The sequence below is a fragment of the Pangasianodon hypophthalmus genome, chromosome 14, assembly GCF_027358585.1.
Source record: "Pangasianodon hypophthalmus isolate fPanHyp1 chromosome 14, fPanHyp1.pri, whole genome shotgun sequence".
In the NCBI taxonomy this organism is placed as follows: domain Eukaryota; kingdom Metazoa; phylum Chordata; class Actinopteri; order Siluriformes; family Pangasiidae; genus Pangasianodon; species Pangasianodon hypophthalmus.
This window is the reverse complement of record NC_069723.1, coordinates 13185637-13209136: the sequence shown is the minus strand read 5'-3', so window position 1 is coordinate 13209136 and position 23500 is coordinate 13185637. Positions and strand designations below refer to the sequence as shown.

Sequence of the window (23500 nt, the reverse complement as noted above, 5' to 3'; positions counted from 1 at the left end):
AGATGCGTTATGGAGACATATTGAGAGCACGTGCCTCCCATTTCATTATTGCGAGCAAGAGGAAGCTAACGAGGATATTAAGCGCGCGTGAGCTTCCCCGCCGTCCATGCGCTGATTTAGACCAAGTCTTGGAATTGTTTATCAGTTGCAAAGCAACGGAAGGTTGCACAACTATAGACAGATGCACGCGAACAGTCCACTAAGCCAAAATGGGCACAATTCTCGAAATACAAAAAACTGAAGTCAGTCGTGCACAAGAAACAAATAAAAAGATATTTTGTCGTGGCGTCTCCAAAGGTCTATAAGCTGAGAGTCATTTTGTTGGAGAATGTGGTTTTTTTTTTTCATGAACAGAAAGAGAATCAGTGCACCTGTGTTATAGCTGAAGGGCTCCCAAACACACCAGTCCTCAAACACAAACATTTGTGTACACACATGCACTTTTACAAACATTACACAAACCGATCTACCCATACATATAGTAATGTATGTGTAGGTTTTTCATGTCAACTCCATCATCCAGGGCATGTGTCTCTGAACCAGATCAGTAATCAGAAGAAGCAGCCTTTATTTGTCACATGTACATTACAGCACAGTGAAATGCTTTTCTTTGCATATCCCATATTCGCTTGTTAGGAAGCTGGGGTCAGAGCACAGGGTCAGCCATGATACAGCACCCCTGGAGCAGAGCGGGTTAAGGGCCTTGCTCAAGGGCCCAACAGTGGCAGCTTGAACCCCCAACCTTCTGATCAGTAACTCAGAGCCTTACCCACTGAGCCACCACTGCACTGAGGCAGCCAATGTGGATGTGATTGCAATAAACATTTACATATCATTAATTATAGTGTTGATCAGCGATGTAACTACACCATTGGTTTTTATATGACATTGAGAGAGTATAAACTTCACCTTTGGCTCCATTCTGTAATGAAGCCTGTGACCTCCCGACCTTTACACCTCATTGGCCACATGTGCTATTGCTTTTCTGAATGGGCCATTTTTGGGAGCTCGTCTTGCCTTCATAATTAAAGTGTGGGTACAGCAAATAAATCCAGTCCATTGCATAATTACAGTGTGTTTTGTTCATAATGAGCAGAGTGAGTAATCCTTTCAGACGGATGCAGTGAATTATCACAGAAGGATCCCTACCCATGCAGCGAATGAGTGAGAGCTATACCACTTTCTGGGCTTACTGGCTGAGTAAGGAGGAAGATTAATAGAGGCTATCTGTGTGAGTGGTGCATGAGTGAAGGTTGTCTGGCAGATCTCAGAGACGCTGGTGTATTGGCACACTCTCCTCTTCACTTCTGATCAAAGGAGCTAAATGGTGTCACTCTGTCTTGCCATGTTTGGGGCCAGTGCTTGTCACAGAGTAGTGCAAGCCCCTGAGGGTTTCTCCTTTGTTCCTCTCTAATCAGCAAAACAAAGCTTCTTGGAGGGTTGTCTACTAATACACAGTTATCCAGCACTCCAGAAAAAAACCTGCTAAACACACACAGTTGTTAAGTGGTTAACATTAAAGAAGAATTAAGTGCACAGCGACCATGTGTTGTTGTTTTTTTTTCTTTTAATTTATTGAAATGCGGTCTGTCTATTTTTCACAACCACTTATCCTTCCTAGTCCCTATAGATAATCTGTAAATAATTTCATTCTTTATGTTCAAATGTCAGGTTGTAACACAGAGAAGTTATTCTATGATTCACTGAAATTTCCTTGGAATAGTAGGCTACTATTATAAGTCATATAATTATACAGGCCTAAATATTTTTGTTTCAATTACGCAGAAGGAAAATCATACCATACTTTTTAATTTAAGCCAATAAAACAACAGGGTCAGCGAGTAAATTTTATGTTTACTGGTTAATAAATTTATTATGGAAATACTACTGACTTTAACTCTCTGTCTGAACTGGGAATTTAAAAAAAACACTAAAACAACAACACAAAAAAAAAGATAACAAGCAAATCACGTGAGCTGGGGGCGTGGTTTCAGACTACCTGTGTCAGGTGATATCTCAACTTACCTGTAACTCCCATTAGTTTGCTTCCTTATCTGTGCTTGTAAGGTATGGTTTGAGTGCTCTGTCTTAAGACAAGTTGGAGTTTATATACATTGTGTTGTCAATAATTCAAAGACCAAGATCTGTAACATCTAATTTAGCTTTGAGGACTGAATTTATGTTCGGTATCAAGTCATACGGAACTTAATTAGCTTCTTCAGGAAGTCGGGAGCATCTACAAGTAAGTGCAGTGTTTACTCCCGACTGTTATTCTTAGAGATAATATCAGAAATATTTACAACATGAAGCAGACACATTAGTTCCCTGTTGAGACAGGCTGCAGAGTTCACTTAAATATTCACAGACGACACGAACATGTTGTCCCAAAAGTATCTGAAGGACGGTTTTTGTTCTATCTTCATTAGCCTTCATTTCACATGGCGTTCTTATGTGATGTATTCTCTAAATAACTGCTGATGTTAGAGCTTGTTGTTCGACCTGCTCTTGCTTTTTATCGGTTCTTATTGTTTAAGGCTATACATATGTTTACAAATAACAGCCTCCCTGTGGCAAAGCAGGTATGACATCCTTGGTGTATGTCCAGCCATCCTGTTAGTTGCCTGCTGGGTGTCTGTTAGCCTATTCATTCTTACTAGCTTGTGAAATGTGATGCTGAAAGCCCTTTTGTGTGATCAGTGAAGGGCCATATAGTGCACTGTATTCCGTGAGACTTGGACTTTACCGACGTTTTCATGTATATCTTTTGATGTATCACCTATTAATATTTCAAAAAAGACTATTAAAAATGTCCTTTAGATTGCATTACATTAAATATCATTAATTGCATGTATTCTTATCCAGTATTCAGGCTTTTCTTTTCACTGTTTCAGGCAGCACACTTTTCACCTTTGCTAACACATCTTGCTTCTACTTTGTTCAACACTTCAGGCTCTTTGAAATGAGACTATTTGCATTATTGGGAGCTTTGATAATTTTCAGTGCATACATTTTCTCTACCTAAGCAATCTTAATGCAGTTAAAAGAGGCATTACAATTTTACAATGCTTGTACTGTATATGCTTCAGTTGTCACATCTTGCTGTTTCATCAGCATAAAAAGCTTCCTGCACTGATCTCTCAGTGCTCTCAGCATTTAAGAGAGTAGATACAGTTTACCAAACTGAGTTGACTTTATGGAACATATAGTGTGGGCAGTTTCTAAGATCATTTTGAACAGAAGGCCCTAAAATTATGATGCAGATGTACTTGGCTGAGGGTCAGAACGACAGGCCACAGTCTGTTTATCCTTTCAGTGGGTCGGTTTGCTCTTAAAACACTATTTCAATTTTCAATAATTCAGTTCAAATGGCTGAATAATCTTGTACTCCCAAAGTTCAGTTTTTGTGCTCTCTACAGTTTATAGCTAATGCAGGCTCAAGAGGATAGTGCCATTTACCTGCTTTTGCCTAAATCCATCAAATTTGCTTTATCCAGTCTCTAGGAAGCAGTGGTATGTCAGAGTCTATTCCATCCAATTTCCACTTCTATAATTGGTTTGATTAAATATTTACAATTGCTACGGTTCATGCTTCTGATTTAAATCTATTGAAGGAATTACAGAGTGCTTATTAGGCCTTGGTAAGTAAAGCTTTTCTAATGAGCACCTTAAGCGTAAGAGTTTGTAGTTAACATGGGGTTGTTGTATAAAATATGAAAACATGGTAATAATGACCATATGAATAATAGAATACAGTGGTACATTATTTTGCATTTAACCCTGGATTCCATAGACTGCCCTCCTCTTTTTAGAGAGACCCCTCCTCCAACTCTCTTCATGAATGTTGTCCTAGACCAGAACTAATTGGCCTTTCAGTTTCATGTTCATGCTCTTTGGTTCTATTGACATCCAATAGAGCCCTAATGAGCACCCACTTCATTGTGATTATTGGCCAGTTTCAGGCCTGCTGTATGAAACTCCCAGGCCTCCTTGGCAAAAGAAAACCTGCTCTCAGATTTCACCAACATAACACTATGGTGGCTGTACACATATCTCCCTTCAGTGATGAATAGTGGTTTGATTCAGCTCTGCCTGCAGGCTTTAATGGTAGTGTGATTTGAGCAATTTAGGACTCTGTTATTAATGCAAATTAGTTTTATTTAACTAAATTGATTTGAGAAGCACACACCCACACACTTGATCTTTAACTCTTTCTCTGTCTGTCTGTCTGTCTGCCTGCCTCTCTCTCTCTCTCTCTCTCTCTCTCTCCAGAGAGAATGCCCTTGCTTCAGGGTATGACGGTGCTACGTCACAGACAGACACACTCTGCACAGAGAAACGTGCTGTCTGTCCTTGAGTGAATCCTTAGCCATCAGGTGAATGAGGCTCAGTTATTCTCCCTCAGCTCTACACCTGCTATGAGCCTGTTGTCAATAGAAGCAGAGCTGAAATAACCACAACTCCAGTGATTCCACATGTGAAATGACAGAAAAAGGAAAAAGATTTCTAGATCTGTTGCTTCTCTGGTCCATATTTTTATTTTAGTAATTTGGAAATGACCCTGTGGGAGTCATGTGACTCGATTTTGCATACAGTTAACCTAAAACTTGAAATCTGAATTTGTGAAATCTGTGACTATACAGTAAATCTCATTTTACGAAGTTCCGTGCAAACAGGGAATGCTTGTGAATGAGTTAATTGAAGAAATATAAACCTATGTTTTTGCTATCATAATGCTTCATTACACCTGGATTTACAGGTTTGGCTGGACTTACAGTTTTAGGTTTGGTTAATGTATAATTCTAGGTTGGTGATTGTCTGATTTGCTTCTGGTCTTCATCCAATTGCTAATCTCTATGTATGCTGCACATATCAGGTAACCAAGTAATTCCTCCAGCAAAATCCAAAGCATTGTATTAAGACTATGTGCTGATAATAAATACTGTAAGTAGATATTCAATCCTATACTTCAGACTCAGGCTGTGCATTTAGACCAGATAAGTGTATAGAGGGTCTGTGTTAACAGTGTAGGACCTACATTTTCTGTAAAGGGACAATGATGTATTTTAAGTAGGTCCCATGAGGCAGGAGCAGTTGAAATGAGTTTGCTCTACTTGTTGCTCTCCCCAATGTATCTTCTCCTGCATAGCTTGGTCTCCATGGGAATCAGGGGGGAGGGGGAGATCAGGTGTCCTGGCACCAACCTCGTCTCCCTGTCCGGACACTGAGAAAGGCCTGTTTGTTCCCCATTTGGGCTTGTGGCAGTGAAGAGACAATGAGTGCAGTCTCTGAGAGGATGAGAAGGGAGGACAGAGGTGTGGGCAAGAAGGGAGGTGGATGGATGTGGAGGAAGAGTGAGCCATGGGTTCCCAACTCCGCCACCTCTCAGAGCCTGTCCCCAGAAATGCAGATTGGTCCCCTTTAAGCTGCCTCTGCCTTTCTTCCCATTAGCACAGAGAGGAGTATGTGGTACTCTGTCACCTCACAAAGTGTATATAAGTACATCTCACATTAAAATACTTCTTCAAAGTTTACATGGCTTTATATTGTCCAGTGGGTATGAATATAGTACATCCATCTAATCTATATTAATCCACGGGTCTCTGCATGATTGCTCTGTTCAGCAATTAATAAGGTACACTATATGGCCAAAAGTATGTGGACACCCCTCCTAATTATTGAGTTTAGGTGTTTCAGCCACACCAACTGCTAACAGGTTCATAAAATCAACCACATAGCCACACACTCCCCATAGACAAACACTGGCAGTAGAATGGGTCATATTGAAGAGCTCAGTGACTCAGCACTGTCCTAGTATGCCACCTTTGCTACTAGTCAGTTTCAAATTTCTGCCCTGATAGATCTGCCCTTGTCAATTGTAAGTGCTATTATTGTGAAATGGAAGCATCTAGGAGCAACAACAGCTCAGCCACAAAGCAGTAGGCCATGCAAACTTAGAGTGGGGCTGCCGAGTGCACGTAAAAATTGCCTATCCTCTGTTGCATCGCTCATTAAAGAGTTCCAAACCACCTCTGGAAGCAACACCAGCACAAGAATTATTTGTCGGGAGCTTCATGAAACGGGTTTCTATAGCCGAGCAGCTGCACACAAACCTAAGATTACTATGCTCAATGCCAAGTGTAGTGAACCAACTGGAGTGGTGTAGCAGCACTCTGCTATTGGACTCTGAAGCAGTGGCAATGTGTTCTCTGGAGTGATGAATCGTGCTTCACTATCTGGTATTGTTATATGTAGAAATGCTAACAAAAAGCTCTAACACACAAACTGATCAATAAAATGAAAACAGAAACCTTAGCATATATGGATATATGTGGATGCTGTGATGCCCTTGGATTGTCATGCAGTTAAGGATATGCTTATTGGAAGTATGAAGTATGACCACCAGCATTAATTAAATAGCTCTATCAGTCAGCTCTATGCTTTTGCTAGTTTTTTTTTTTTTTTTTTCAAGTTTTAAGCTACTTGCTAAATATAAAATAGCGGCTAATGCTATCATTAATGAATCTTTGGCTTCTGAACAGTCACATTAAGCTCATGTGTTAAGAGGTTGTTTCAAAGTCAGAGTAATTAGGTCATTTTTATATGCAATAGTGAGAAGCAATAGTGATATTCCCTGTTAGAGATTCTCATTGACTGTGTGTATATATGTGTGTTCTGCACCAGTGAAGAGTCATCTGCAAAGTTAGCTTGGTGCCAAACCATAAAACCAAAAAAAGAGTCATGGAGTGATTTGGACTTTATTGATGCACTGAGCCCATCATTAGTTTTTATTTGTCTCGCAGACCGGAGTTGAGTCATCGCCGCCTCACCTTTTGTCCAAGGCTAGATCCCCAGCAGTGTGAGTGTTTATTCATCTGAGGCTCATTCAAATGCAGGCTGTGTTATGGAAAAGTACCCAGATGCACCTGCTTTGCTTAAGCAAAGCCAACCCCTGGACATTGTCTAAATGAAAGATAAGGTATCCATAATGTTTGACTATTGCATACTCTACAGTGGTCCAATATTTGTCTTTATTGTTAGCTTAATTTATGTCTGTACTGGCGCAAGAGGCCAATTGTCAAAGCAAGTGCAGGATGTTTTCCAGAAAGACAAGTTTTAACCAGTCCTCATGTCACTGAATGGGTTGACTGCGGTATAGGTGTGTCATAGTGTGTGCTTTGCTCACTGATTTGTGGTGGTACATATGAGAACATGCAGCACCTTTATCCTGGACATTAGACCAGTACAAACATTTCCAGGGATGGAATTTATATGTGTATGTCAGAAGAATCTTGACTGAAACATAAGATGGACCTGTATGAGCGTGGGAAAGAAGGACTGATTTTTGCCTCATCCTGCCATCATTATGCATACCTTTTGGCATTAGTAAGGTGGGTTCACATCCCTGTTCCACAAAGGAATGGTTAGAAAAACTACTGCAGTTCAACATCTGTCTTGTACCTGCTGGTGAGGTTAGGAGTGACATGTAGACAATGTTCATAATAGCACTCAATATTTCTCTTAGGCTTGACCACGACTCTTCACACGTTGTGAAAAAAACAATACCACAGACTTCGATTTTCAACTCCAGCACCTCAAGACTCGCTCCAGTGGCCTAATGGGTTCCACTGTGGAATGCTTGCTGCATAGCTGTACTTTAAAATCCTGAGAAATGAAAGTCATTTCAACAGAGCCAGAAGTCTGAGTATACCTGAGGTGTGGGTGAGTGAGGTGAAAAGCAAGATTACAGATAAATGATGGCTTCATGTTATTGACTGATGGGAGCTGAAGGCTTGAAGAGACCAAGTTATGATAGAAGACAAGTCTGTTTATAAACCCAGACATAGTCTGTGCTATTATTCCTGCATGGGGTGTGACTGAGAGAGGGGATTAGCCTTGTGCACAGTCTGAGACACTCTAAACTCTCCTGTGTGCTGAAAAATAGGCTGTGACTTTAGCCATAGACACTTGAGTGCAGCACTTTTGATTGACAGAGGCCATGACCCTGTGTGGCCCATCTTGCTCTGTCTGGCATATTTTGGAGGTATGAAAGCGAGGAAAATCTATTTGGTGCTCTCCCCGTCCAGGGTTGAGGTGGCAGCCTCGTAACTCTTTTGGGTAATGGGTATAAGGCTGATTTATTAGCATTGATGGTTGAAGTTCAGTATCCCAAAGTCCAGAAGCATTTTTTCATCTGAGGCGTCTGAGCTTTTGCACCAGGCTCATCATGCAAAGACTAAATTGTTATCTGCTCATACAATGATTTTGTGGGTAGAAGGTTAAACATTCAAACCAGCTTCAACTAAAGAATACTTTTGTAAATATAATAATCTGCTAATTTGTAGGTGCTGTGAGGTGTCAACTGTGTAGTGTTGCAATGTATCCATTTATCTTAAAAGGTAATGCTGGTGTGCATGGTATGTTTTTTACCAAAAAACTCTCTTTTAAGTCGCTAAGTTGATAGTAACATTTTAACTCCCAGGGTCCTGCTTTTATTCTGTTTACTAGTGAGATTTATAAATTTTCTTCAATCCCTATGCAGGAGGGTGAGAAGAGGGAAGAGGTTATTAAGTTATTAGTGCACTTGGCCTTAATGCTTTGTAGCCCTTGCTGGCCTTGCTTGGCCTTAGTTGTCCTAGGTTATGTAATGAGCTAAAGACTAAAGATATCTTCTTAACTAACATTTTATGATAAAGTTAACATGAAAAATTGATTTTCCACCTTGCATAACCTAACATAAGAAACCTGATGCTTTCATACTGTGAAGTGAAGGAGAACTTGATTTAAGGATCTCCTCCCAGCTCCCTTTTAATGCCTCTAGGCCAGAATAGTCTCTTTGACCTCTGGGTAACCAAATCCAACAGTTAAATATAGTTTAGTAGGATTTTTTTTAGATAGCGTTAGTAGTCTTAACGTAGCTCCCATTTCTTCTAGGGAGCTCAGACCTTAAGACAACCTAGAAACCCAAACTTGCTTGCGTCATTGTTTTGTTATTCTCTGACAGAACAGAACCAAGCCTTTATCCCTACAGAGAACATTGCTCCATATTCATCAAATTTGCGTAGAAACAAGTGCAGAATTAAGCACGTAGAGAGTTTGATCATAGAGACACTTTAAAGATAAAATTAATGAATAAGGAATCTGTCGGTGGAAATGCACACAGATTGACATTGATAAGAGCTGAAGAGAACTTCCTTAGTGATAAGATTAAGTCATTGAAAACTTGTATCTTGACATTGACAATTAAGACAACTTTATTTAAAGGGGATGCAGAGATTTGGTATGTGTATACACTTAAAATGTTTCTTACTTGTAATTACTCTGTTTTTATTGCAAGTGACCCAGATAAAAGAAAGGCGGAGTGCAGATCACATTTGTAATTTTCAGGCCTATCACAGAAATTTGTATATTGCTCTGAGTTTCCTCTTATTGATCGCACATCCTGCTCTTTCTTGCCAACAGGTGACGCTGGGTGATGCCAAGGAAAACGGTGCTCAAAGCCACTCAGATTTTGCTTACAGAAAATGATAAAGGGAATAATGAGAAGCAGAAGCACATTGGCAGCATGACAACTCAAAAGGCTTTAGGTCGGTACACCGAAGCATTTGCCTTGGTTAAAGACCACCCAGAACATGACGATCTACAGGACTGGTTGTCACTAGCAGACTTAAGCCAAGATGACACATTCTCCTTTGAAGGCTGTGTGCAGTAAGTAACTTGTGTCTAGAGAAATAAGCATGCTATGTATTGACCATTGATCATGTATAGTACATGATCTGTGTGTACATTGCTTCAAATATGGTGAAAAGTAAGCAGTTGTGTCAATCTGTTTGTATTATTCATCTGTCCATATCTAGTAGTTTGTGTCTCATTGGTCTATGTACCTGTGCATCAGATTGGAGAGGAGGTGGATGCTCTGGCACAAGTTTATGAAAGAATACTCTTGTTTGGATGACTGGTTGCGATTGGCAGAGAAATCAGCTGCCTCCCCAAACACTAGCCATGTGCTACACACCACAGCAAAAGAGGAGCTGCAGAAGTTTGAGGTGAAATAGCCACCACACTAATACTAATCCAACATTTTTACCTGAGGATACCTGACCACAGAAATAAAAAGCTCAGTGTCAGTTTTCTGGGTGAGAGAATCTTGGCAAACATTTTGACATAGTCTGCAGTGAAGGCAGATATCCTAACACATGCAAACATTACTTAATACTATAAAAGCCTAAAAATCTAGAATCAGTTGCGGTAAAACTAAATGATCCCAAATCGTAATCATGGCACACGTATCATGCAGTGTTGAGCAGTGGTGAGTGCAAGAGCTCATTGACATCCATGCTCACCCGCATGATTCTCCCCAAATTCATATGCAAAAATACCCTTATTTGCTGGTCCTAGGTGGGTTTTCCATTCATATTGTGTTTTTATTCAGAGTCTGCGCACTGAGGCTAGGCTGCGCTTGGCCCAGGTGGACAGCCTGAGCCAGACAAGCAGCATCCTGTTGGGGTTGTTCAGGGGATCTATGAAAACCAGGCTGATAGATATGACCAAAGAATGCAGTCAGCGCTGGGACCGGCTCAGCACCACTTTGGACACTGTGTGCCGTCGGTTGAAGGTACATAGGACTCCAGTACCTCTTCTTAGAGATGAATGTAAAATGATACATGTACCTCTAAATGCCTGATTAAATCCACTACTTAAGAACAGGTTAACCCCATTTTAATCTCATTAACTTTCTACTATGTCTATCTTTTACTACACATTTCTGTTTGACATTTTAGCCTCTGTCTCCTCTGAATGCTGTTAGCCTAATCTCTGTCTAACCGTGTCAGATTCATACATTTCCGTAAAGATAAGAATTCCTTTTTTCCCTCAGGTGTAATACATTGATTGTACTACATAAAATAGTATGTGGACAGTCAGAGTCCTGCAGTACTGACTATGTGCCTGTGTTTCCTATAGCACTTTGTGGTCCAGTGGGAGGACTTTGAGAGGCAGCGAGAAGAAATGGCCATCTGGCTGGCTGACTTGGATCTGAAGCTGACTGAGGTGGAGCATTTTTCTGAAATGAGTACCTGTGCCAAAATGCGACAACTTCAGGTACACCCAATTTTTTTCACCAAATGGCCCTTATTTACCAAAGTTTAATAGAAACAAGCACATATTTAAGCACACTGAAACGCAGTGTTTGAGCAAACCTATGCCTGAGTCATGAAACAACAAAACGAGTGGTGATTTGAGCACAATTGATGAATGAACTTCAGCTGCATGAATACAAGCTCCCACTTATGAGTCCCTATTTGAACGCAATATGCATACAACACACCCCAATTTACCATCATGTACATCTAAGTTATATGAAACATGCCCTAATTTATGCACATTTTGTGAGAGACAACAAAAGGAACGCATTCAGCAAGCTACAGCTACAGTTTCGAGGAGGAAGGGGAAAATACAACATTTCAGTGAAGCTGAGTTAGAGCTGCTTGTATCTCAGGTTGCTGAAAGTGCAGATGTTATCCTCAAAAATGGCATAAACTGTGAGAAGAAAATGAAAATTTGACATAAAACAAAATCAATTGTTTACACAGTTTCAGTGTAGGAAAGATTGATGCAAGAAGTTTGTCTTTAGTGAGCCTTTGTTTTAGTAATAATATACACAATGGATTTCATTTATCAGGCTGGATGCAAACAGATTTATTTGTAAATTGTTTGTACGAGCAATTACACAAGAATTTGGTATTCATGAAAATCTCGCAAGTTCTGAAAAACTTTCATATCCTGCTCAGGCTCTCGAGTGTGTGTAAATGTACGAATAAGAAGACTAACTAATATAAACTTCAACTTGATCAACTTCAAATCATATAATTTGCATAAATTACTGCACTTTTATACATGGAATATGCTGTCATAGTTAAATTACTTATTTTTTTATTACGTTTACAGCATTTAACAGACACCCTTCTTCAGAACAACTTATAGAATTGCTTTGAAGTGTCTATTAAAAACACATCCTCATGCTAGTTCACTAGGTCAGGTGCTAAGAGTATCACTGGGGGGAAAAAATTATGAAAACCAGTCATTTTGAATTATTGGCATTAATTAAAGAAGATGAAAAGTAAAGAAGGTGAGCCAACACAAACCCATAAATTAATTCATTCAGTTATGACAAAAGAAATGCCACCATATAAAAGGCAGATGGGCCGGTCTGTCTGTGCATAGCGGTCTGTCTGTTTTCAGCCTTTACATTGTTCATTTTGTGCTCCCAGGTGTCTGTGCACTAGAACTTTCATGGAGTTTTGGGAGTTTTGGGGGTGTCACTACATGCTAATTCACTTTACAGGTGATCGACATATACACATAAATATATATATACAGTACTGTGCCAAAGTCTTAGGCACATGAAAAGAAATGCTGTAGAGCAAAGATGCCTTCAAAAATAATGAAACTAAATGTTTCTACATTTAAAAAATGCTATAAAGAGCAGTAAACAGTAATAAATGAAACAAAGTCAATATTTGGTGTGACGATCTTTCACTTAAAAAAAAAAAGAAAAAAAGAAAAAGTAGTCTCAGGTACAATTTGTGCAGTTTTATAAGGAAATCAGCTGTAAGTGTTACTGAACATCTTGCTGAAACAGCCACAGTTCTTCTGGAGACTTTGACTGTCACACTTGCTTCTTATTTTTGCAGCAAAACCCAGCAGCCTTCATTATGATTTTTTTATCTGAAAAGTGTCTCTTATGTAATCTGCTGCTTTCTTTACTGGGATACAAACATTTTTCGGTAAGATTAGTTTTCCAGCACAAAATTAAATGTTTGGAATTCTAAAATGTTTTTGTACTGAATCAATAATGTAGAAGTAATAAAATAAAAATATATAATATATATATATATATATATATATATATATATATATATATATATATATATATATATATATATATATAATATATACACACACACAGAAAATACCTGCAGGAGTTGAAACATAGGAGTGTTAAACTGGGGAACACTGGAGCACACTTCTATAATTGTTTATGTACGGTATGTCTATATACAGTATATAAAGTAATTTGCAGAAGTCTTAGGCACCCTATATTTTGTTTAGTACAAATTTTATTATTGATATTTATTTTATGAATTTTGCATTATTGAGTCAGTAAAAACATTTTAGATTTCCAAACATTACTTTACCAAAAAAAAATAGTTACAGAAAATTGTTTGTATGTCAGTAAAGAAAGCAACATATTACCAAACACAAAAAAAGAGACCACTTTTCAGACAAAAAGAAAACCATAATGAAGGCTGCCAGGTTTTGCATGCAAAAAAAGAAGCAAGTGCCACAGTCAAAGTCTCCAGAAGAACTGTGGCTGATTCTGCAAGATGCTCAGTAAAACTTACCAACTAATTTCTTTATAAAACTGCACCAATTGTACCTGGGACTACTATTTAAGAAGAAGGAAGAAAAAAGAAAAAAAAAACGCAAATGGTCATCACACCAAATATTGACTTTTATGCAGAAACATTTTATTTAATTATTTTTGAAGGCATTACAACCTCTCTTACATAAAAGAATTGTTGTAATGCCTTCAAAAATAATAAGTGTGTGTGTGTGTGTGTGTGTGTGTATGTATATATATATATATATATATATATATATATATATATATATATATATATATATATATATATATATATATATATATATATATATATATATATTACACATTACACATACAAGTAATGTAATGTAGACTAGGCATACCGTATATAGACAATTATAGTAGTGTGCTCAGTGTTTTGTTTTTTTTCCTGTTTAAAACTGAAATCAGAGAGATTTCAGCTTCCAACTTCACCTGCAGGTGTAGTTATATGAACTCCACTGAAGGCTAGATTTTGATTTATGTTAAAACTCGAGCAACAAATATAAATAAATATAAATATAGACAAGTTCCCATCCTGAACCCCCAGAGGCTGCATCATGTTTCAAGGTGCTAGACATAGTGATAAGCCTTACAAAAGTTTTGAATGAGGAGGTGCTTCAAGGAATATGCTGAAATGATATAACAGAAGAACAAATAAGAAAATACAAAAATGGAATCAATCCAGCACTGGAGTATTAAAGCTGAGTACCAAAATGAATAAAAAGGTGTCTGCCATGTTTGTGCTAATATGAATTATGTATGGTTTTATAGTATAAGGTATTATGTCTGAAGATTCTGACTAAAATTCACAAATTACATATTGACACCAAAGTAACTTACATATATTTTAATATGATGGGTGCATGGGTGTTATGGTTATTAATATTTGTTGTTTTTCTTATTAGTCTGCCAGGCCTATTACTGTACTTGCAATAAATATTTATGCTGCTGATATTGATTTCACTTATTTAACTAAGAATACACAAACATTTTTCAGGTTAAAATGTTATGCTCACATATTGCACACACACCAGCCAGACATGAGTTTAATCTTACAAATACACCAAAGATTAACTTAAGGAACAAAGAAACTGTCAGTGGAATTTGCATATGCTTGTTTTGTGATCAGATTTGACCTTTGACATATAAGGGCTAATATGTGGGATACCTTCACATCACTATATGAACTATATGTGCGTGCATCTGTTTGTTTATCAGGGCTTCCAGGAGGCAGTGGCTGAAAGTGCAGGTCAGCTAAACGCACTGCTCCAGCAAGGGGAAGAGCTGATCCAAAGAAGTGAGCCAGCTGATGCCCAGGTCATTGAGAGCGAACTACAGGATCTGCTCCTGTACTGTGCTCGCGTCTTCCAGGGCCTAGGTCGTCTTCACACACGCCTTCTTAGCATGAGGCTGGTGAGCAATACCACACTGCTTTCACAAATGCACACATTTACAAAATTATTTGGCTCAAGAGTCAAACTGAAATTTCAAGTGCAGGGTAATGGCTAGTATCATGAACAGTTGATGTAAACATGAAATAATGTTTGGATCTTTAAGATGCTAGAGATATTTTTATATGCTGCCCTGTGTTGTATATTACAACTAATTTTATTGTCTCTATTTTAATATATAAAAAATGTATAGGTTCTGGGAAAGTTTGATCGAATTCATTTCCAAATTTGTAATTGTGCTCTATCAAGTTGTCCTGTAATTTTTGCAAATACACCACAATTATATAACAATAAAGATTCATAATGTCACATGTCCTAATACACTCAGGGTAAAAATTCATGAATGCATCCATGAATAGTTCAAATAGCTGCCTTGTAGCCAAGCATGCCTTGTACAATGCATGTACTGTCTATGTGAATAAGTTTTCTGTGTAGGCCATTGTCTGTGTAGGCTGAGGCAGATCATGCTAAAAATGTACTGCACTGATGCTCACTTTACAGCAGGCATGTAAAGGTTATGGTGTCACACACCGGACATCCAGTAATGAATTGGTAGTGTGTGTTTCCCACAGCTTTCCAGCTTTTTCGTGAGAGATTTTGTCTGCTAAATACTGGAGCAGTGTTTGGATGGGTGGTTATTTGAATACTTGAGTGAAACCATGCATCATAGCTATTCGTTTTAAAACGTAACTTTGGAAGAAAAAAAACATTGTCGGCATGATTAAAGAGGGTTTTAACTTCTGAATAATGTAATCAGTCTTATATGGTTAAATTATTCACCCTTACCATGTTCTCTCACAATTTGTAATGTGGGCTGTCAGATCCATTCAACTCTTGTTCTATAAAGAGCTTAATATGGTAACATTTCTTAAAACAAAGGAAGTGCCTAAATATTACTATACCAAAGAACAAAAGTTGGAGTGCTGGAATTCTTCTGCTTTGTACTAGAAGACAGAGAGAGGGAAGAGGGCTGGTGCGAAGATAGTGGATATATCTGTGTATATCAGGGAGAACAAAAAGTGAATTTGAGGATTATGTATATATTGTACATGTAGTATAGGTTGTTAGTTAGCGGGGGAATAATTTCAGTCATTCTCAAATGTGGTGCTTATTCATATACCTAAGGCAAACCATAGGTTTCTTAAGAAGAATTTCTGACCTCAAATGGTGAATCACAAGTGCTGTTGAGGCAGGAAGTGTGGGTGTTAAGTCTCTCTCCTTTTGTAGGTGTTTGAGGAGGACTGGGTTCTGTGTCCAGACTCTGGCTGTCCGTCTGAGACATTGCTGGATGAAGAAAGTGTTAAGGACCACAGCCTTGCACCACCAGTTCAGGGTAACCCCTCTCAGATTTGCCCAGAGCAGCTGGTCCTGGAGTGGGACCCCTCAGTGGACATTGGAGGCTCCATGTCCCCTAATGATGCGGATTCTTCCTACCTCAGTGCTGGTGCAGGTGGATATTGGGAGCAATGCCCAAAATGAATCTAAAATTACGTTTCAGATTGCTCTGTCAGTCTGATTTTTATGTTGTGTTGCACCATAATCTCTTTAATAATCTATTTTCATGTTTTGTAGGCCCATTGCATAATATAATCCCCCATACAGGATTTATTGTTTATAATTATATGAATCAAGAGGCATATCTTTGTTGAAGCATTAGGGACATTAAAGATTATCTTTCATTCCTAGGGGTTTACAGCACAGAGGCGCTCCTTACCAAGGATCCTTGGAGGAGGAGGATTGCTTACCTGAGATCTGCAGAGTCGCATCCAGCTGCTACTGAGAAATGTATTCAACAGACGGTGAGCCTCCTGTACTTGGTGACCGCTGTTTGACGTAACCGCTTTTACTTACACTGAGTACAGCCAAACCAAAGTTAGTCAATGATACTAAATAATCTAATGGTAATGTATACTGACATAATGTATGTCTGAATATTTTCCGGGAAGTAAAAAACACAGTTGAATTGCAAAATTATGAGGATGCATGCTTTTGAATTTTCATGCTGAAAAGAAAATGTGTGTGTGGGAGTGTGGCGGTGTGGGGGTGTGGGTGTAGCAGTGTGGGGGTGGCTGTTGGTGGGTGCGTGTATTTGTGTTTTTGCATCTATGCATTTCTTGTGTGTCCAGCATGCATCATGTGTTTATGGCTTTGTTTATCCAAATGTGTGGGCATCAGATAGAATGAGATCTTGTGTACAGTATGTTCCTGACCACAACTTCCTCTTGCATGTTTTCCTTGACATTTTCAGTCATTTGCATGTAATTTAATCTGATGGAGTGTAACAGAATGTTGTTGAACCAAACATTTAAATTTTATGACCTTGAATATGATTTCTTGACCTTCATGAGGTGTTTGACTGTTTCTTCAGTGACGGTGTAAGCATCAATTAAATCTACAAATCTCATCTGTTTAATAACTGTAGTATTTGCATCCACAGCCTTTTCATAGAAAATTAAAATGTGTATTCTTATCGTGCACCTTCCTTAGAGATTGTAATTTGCACGACGAAGAATACATATTTTTGTCAGGAAAATTTAAATGAGACTGAACACTTGTTTTACTCATCAGGTCACTGAATGTAGCTTAGATGGTATGGCTCCACCCCAGACTCCTGTGCCAGGTAAGACAATGCCCTCAGTTTGGTCCCCACTCTTTATCACAGATTAAGACATGATCAGCTATCTGTTATGCGCTGCTCTCATTGTGGCCTTAACGCTAAAATCTAACTAAAGTGGTTCATCATATTTCTCATCTAAGATCATGCTGCATTGGACTGCTGTATTACATTTAAAATCATCCATCCTGCACATTTTATAGTATAACATTTTGGGATTTATATCCTGAACAGTATATATGTCTGAAGCATAGCTATTTACAGAACAGATCCCAGGACACACTACACAAAGGCTTCCCCATTATGTAACATTTGTTTGTCTTATCAGACGCTGATAGGCCACTGTATGCTTCATTTTGGAAGACTTCCACCCCAGACTCGCACTCCCCTGAGCCTATCACCTTTAAATCTGACCGTGTCAGTGCCTGGCTGGTCCAGACACCCCGGCTGTGCTCTAGAGCTGTCCAGACAGAGCATACACCACAGGTATCATGCACAGACTCAACCAAAATCTTCAGCAGCCTGACTATTTCTCCTTTATTTTTTCCTTTTGACAAGACTGTACTATAAAGTAAGCTTGATTATCGCTATAGCCCCTAGCCTATATACTCTGTATAATGTATTATCCAATTTTGTTGTCCTTGTGAAGGTTTTATTGATATACCTATAAGCCAGGCTGTGGCTTTGTTTTTTCAGAGTCTTGATAAAAGTTTAAGCAATTAATTAAATAAATAATTAATTTAAACAAGAACATGTTTATTGTTTAAACAGGAACATGTCTTGCAAATTAATAATTAAATAGAATAAGCAGTGAAAATTGTCCCACACTGCTACCAGTTACAGTTAACTTAGCCTGATTTTTGAAGCTAATTTACAAATGTAAACAAATACAAATGCACAAGCTATGAGTTGCTAATGGAAAGTGTAACTTGTACCACTATACCAGAGCAGCACTATTTTTGGCAGTTTCATTTCTTTTAGTTGCAATTTACTATTGCTTTAAATGTAAAGGTAATGCTTCATACTTGAACTTGCCCTACCACCAGAGTAATGATGGGACAAAAATCTGAAGTGTCCATTAGTTGGTCCCATTAGTAATGACAGTTTAAAAAAAGGCCCTTTGAAGTAACTGTTTTTGGGCACTTGAGTTCAATATGACTTCACCCTGGGCATTTCCCCCTTCAAAGGCCCCAGTACGGGCTTTATCACTTCAGAATGGTCCACACAGATAGTGTCAATGGTGTGCTTCATTTCACAGTGCTGCAGAGACTGCAGTCTAGCTGTAAATGCAGATGGAGATTTCTCCTTAAATCACATTACAGTAAGGCATACAGCCATATCATGTGAGCAATATGCCTGTGCTTTATTAGGGTCTCTTCCGCCTTGTTTTTTGTGCATGTGCTTATGCATGACTCATCACTCATGTTTGCCTGTAAACACTGTAATTTATAATGGTTTATATGAAGTGGAAGCCATGTTTTAGTGGCACCATGAAAATAATTAAGGAGGGATTGGAGTAGTTTTTCAATCCCCTAATTAAGCAGTCTGAAAGAAACTACTTTTTTATTACATTTGCTGGAAGAAGTGATGGGGGAAAATTCCTAGGAAGAATTTGTTGTGCTGATGCAAAGGCTTGATTGCTTGCTGAAGTCTTGGAAGAACCACAGCAAGTGAGAAGCCAATTCAATTTCAAAGCAGCTCTCCTAATTTCTCAGTGCTGGCAGTTAATTGGCAGCTTTACATGGCTGGAAAGGAGAGCTGTGGCACTAACTGGCTCTTTAAAAGGCTGCTGTAATTGTGGGCACAAACATAAAATAACACACAGCAATGGGCCAAAACACTAGTAAGTAAGGGGTGTCAGGTGTGTGTGTGTGTGTGTGTGTGTGTGTGTGTGTGTGTGTGTGTGTGTGTGTGTGTGTGTGTGGGTGTGTGTGTGTGGGTGTGGGTGTGTGTGTGTGTGTGTGGGTGTGTGTGTGGGTGTGTGTGGGTGTGTGTGGGTGTGTGTGGGTGTGTGTGGGTGGGTGGGTGTGTGTGGGTGTGTGTGGGTGGGTGGGTGTCAGGTGTGTGTGTGTGGGTCTGAGAGAGAGAGAGAGAGAGAGAGAGAAGAAGCGTGGAGAAAAGAGAGATAAGCCCTCATTAGTTAATTGAGCCAGGTTTTGTTTGTTTTTGGTTACTTTTTGGTGCAAAGAGATGCTGTCACATCCAATGTGCTCTCTGTTGTCTGTCTCTGAGAGCACTGTGACTGTGAGCGTTTTGTTCTTTGTGTCCATCTTCACAGCAGTGTTCAAGCTTTTATTCATCGCCATCCATGCAGGAGCACAAGGGGGAGGAGGTGAAGGAAGCTGACTATCTGGAAAATGTGCTTCTCAAGAGGCACTCCTGCTCACCGCACACTAATAACATGTGTTCCACCAAGTCATGTGACCTTCGATCTCACTCTGCCAAACGTTACCCAAATCCACAGGTGTATTTTCTCTCTCTCTCTCTCTCTCTCTCTCTCTCTCTCCTCCCCACGCATCAGACCGCACCCCTCGCACAGGTTGTTTATCTCCTCTTTTACTGAACCTGGTGACCTCATTCTTCCAGAGTGCAATAACGCTGTAGGTCATCACTGATTAATTAATGCCTTTTTGCACTTAGATATTAAATATAGAGTTAGTAGAGTGTAGCAGATTTGACTCCTTTCGTTCGAGGCAGCTGATTTTATATATTTTGCACTTCTAAACCATCTGTATATAATTGCGCTCATAATGTTGTCTGATTGCAAATTGCTCGTAAACAGCCGAGCCCCTGTGGGGTTACTTTGCAATCTTGTCTCTCATTTTCACCAGTTGCCATCTTGTCATTACAATCTTGTCTCTTACTTCCACTAGTGTATGAAGGAGAGACTGAACTCCAGTGATTCAGTGAAGGACAGCAGCTGCACTAAGACACACTGGTGAGCATTTTAACTGCCAGATCTTAGTGAAGTGAATTTCAGTATATTGTTTAATTTTAGTAGGTGTGTGTGTGTGTGTGTGTGTGTGTGTGTGTGTGTGTGTGTGTGTGTGTGTGTGAGAGAGAGTGTGTGTGTAAGCAAGCATGTTTGTGCCTAGTGTACTGTGTGCACATATACTGTACATCTAGTCTCGTTTCAAGAACAGAAGATATTCTCTTTGATTCTATTGTCATTTTATTAGTTTTGGTTCTTGAACAACAAACAGGATTTTATGTCCATAGCTGATTCTAATCTCATATTGAGTTTCTCTACAAATCATAGAAAAAGGCACTTTTCAGTTGGTCTTTGCTGAACAGACAAAGTGCTATGAGAATAATTTGATAAAGTGAAGTCATGATTTTCTTCAGAAATGAATCCATTTTGCTCCAAAAATTCAATTCAACTTTATATTAAACTAGTAAATGTTCTAACTTGCAGCATGGCCAAATCACTAAACATCAGTAACAGACCTGACTATTTAGATTTCTTCTAGAAACTGAATGCTAAAAATTCACGAAGCCTCCAAACTGTTTCTGAAGGGGCAAAGCTTTATGTGATGTAGTGTCTAAATAAATAGTCTCCTCTTAATGTGAAACACAAGGATAGAGTATCAACTGAAAGCTACTTCATTTTTTATTTTGATCATTTTGTAGAATTACTGGAATCCGCAGCTTTTTCATGTTGCTTCTTCCTCTGTTCAGTGCCAACAGTGAACAGCACCTCTGGTCACCAAGTCTCCTAAAGCTGTTGGAGGTCCTGAAGTCCCCAGCTCTGCTCTGCATTCTGCTAGCCCTATTTGTGGTTCTGGTCATCTGGCCCCCCTCAGTGTTCCAGGACAACCGATGCTACCGCTCCAACTCCCTGGCACATTCCTTCCACCTAGCATTGTGCTATGTCAACGGACCCCCTCCAACCTGAGGACTGCAGAGACACACCGGGTACCCTAAACCCTGCTGCATTTGAGAGATGTTAAAGCAGAGCACCAGGGACACTAGCCTGGAGACATTACAACCATGGGTTCTGAAAGAATAACTGAAGAAATTGCACAGAGTTTGGGTGAAAGACTTCACACATTACAACAGGTTTTATTAAGCGCTTTGGAATTTGAGGACACAAAGATTTGGCTCAGAGCATATCATTCAATTTTGATATATATCCCTGGCAGTAGCATAGGCTTTATCATTAATTATAAAGGTTTGGTTCGGTACAGGACTGAATCATTGGAATTATAAATATTCAGTGTCTTAATATGCGGATTGAAGAGTTGTATACTGCACTACCATTTCATCCAGTAAGATAGAAATTATTTATTAATATTTTTAGAAGCAAAATAAATAAAGTATATTAAACTGTAGTATGTGCTGTGAACTGTTTGTGAGACCACTGTCTCCAGAATGGGCATAATCTGCAGGGCGGTTTTTAGATTTCTGACATAAGACGCAAAACCACTTGTGTTCATATCGTAAGACTTGTTTCATATTTACCATGAAGTCCATAAACTGTAACAATCCTGGGCTCGATTTCAGCTGACTAAGCATTTAAAGAATAGATTCTTGATTTTTTTTTTCAACTAAATGACTTAAAGATGTGCTGCTGTTCTCTGTAGAAAGGTATTCACTATTTAGATCTATAATCAGAACAGAAAGGTTATGATGAAGATAATGGGGTAACCTTTATGTGATGCAGATATGGAGAAACTGCTGACTGGTTTTCACAGTATTCCATGATGCATAGGTAAAGGTTAAAAGTCTTTCCCCAGTTACAAAATATAATTTATTTCTGTTATATTGCTACATTTTTGGTATGAGGCATCAAAACATTCACCTTTGGAACTGCTATCAGGCTATGTAATACACGTCCACTTTAGACTCATGGACAGGACTTCCTCTGGTAGATCCGATACTTGAGAAATTGAAGCACTTGGGTGAAACCTTGTGCCTGTGCGATTATATTGTGTACAAATTCAAAAACTTTGACAAGTAATGGTTTGTGCCTCCTGCTGTGCCTAATGTAGCCTTTACTGTGAAACATTTGAGAGGCCTAACATAATGTTTAAACTGCTGGCTCATATCGGATTTGGTTTTCCCGATCTATTTTTTAAACCTGATTCAAGTGAATTTGTGTGTTTAGATAAGCTCTCGGCCTAGGAGCTTTTGCTGAAAATGACAAATCTGATAAATAGGAACTGAAAAGATCAGATTTTTTGTGTTGAGATTTCAAGGAAAAATGAGACAATTATCAGATTGGACTGCCTATATAAACAAAGCCTTAGATGTTTTGAGCAGTATGTGTTATGCTAACAGCCTGGAACCAAATCACAAGGAATTAGATTTGTTGGATATTATACTGCAGTATGAAAAATATGACTGGGGGAAACTTCAGTGGGAAATCTTACACTGCCTTAAAGTCAAGATCTGTACTGTGGAGATGTACCGAAGCATTAAATATCATTTGCATCTTGGGAATATTACATTCAAAATATAATAAATAAATTTAAAAAAAGACAACCATGGCTGTGATGTTGGCTGTGATGTGGAGTGATGCACCATGTGATTCTCTTTGGGGGATATAGTTAGTAAACACATTGAATAAGTGTTTTGTGCTACGGCTGGAGAAAACTGCAAAGAGCATTTCAAATTGAATTAGCTCATAAACATTCTTAACTGGAGGAATTTGTACTTGGCCTTTCAACCTCATAGCTATCCATTACTTGGAGTTGAACTGGGAAAATGTGTGTATGTATGTTGTATTTTCACACATAAATGCAAAGATGTGGGGAGTAAAATCCAGAGTGTGCATGTAGACCATAAAGTTAATTATTATAATGTCAGTGATGAGATGGAAGAATGGCAACTGCAAACGCTTTTTATAAGGAAAATTGCTTTCTGTATTTTATATATATATATATATATATATATATATATATATATATATATATATATATATATATAAAATATAAATATAAATTTTCCATTATAAAATATTAAACGTATCCAAAGCGAAATGTGCAGTAATGGGTTTCTAATTAAATATCA

General features: G+C 38.7%; 1 protein-coding gene across 4 annotated transcripts; it reads left to right on the top strand.

Moving 5' to 3' along the window:
* Positions 1–1996: 1996 nt before the first annotated feature.
* On the top strand, positions 1997–23261 carry si:ch211-137a8.2 (uncharacterized protein LOC777613 homolog). 4 transcript variants are annotated; one of them, XM_026924027.3, is made up of 13 exons: positions 1997–2242; positions 9460–9705; positions 9893–10043; positions 10430–10612; positions 10960–11097; positions 14642–14836; positions 16102–16324; positions 16561–16673; positions 17443–17494; positions 17817–17974; positions 19803–19952; positions 20362–20426; positions 21167–23261. In XM_026924027.3, the coding sequence occupies exons 2-13, from the start codon at positions 9473–9475 to the stop codon at positions 21381–21383; spliced, it is 1878 nt and encodes a 625-aa protein (XP_026779828.3). In that variant the 5' UTR covers positions 1997–2242; positions 9460–9472; the 3' UTR covers positions 21384–23261. The 4 variants fall into 4 exon arrangements, with proteins under 4 accessions (XP_026779828.3, XP_026779826.3, XP_026779824.3 ...); XM_026924025.3 differs by having other exon boundaries at positions 19770–19952; XM_026924023.3 differs by having other exon boundaries at positions 1998–2242; positions 19767–19952; positions 21167–23259.
* Positions 23262–23500: the final 239 nt, after the last annotated feature.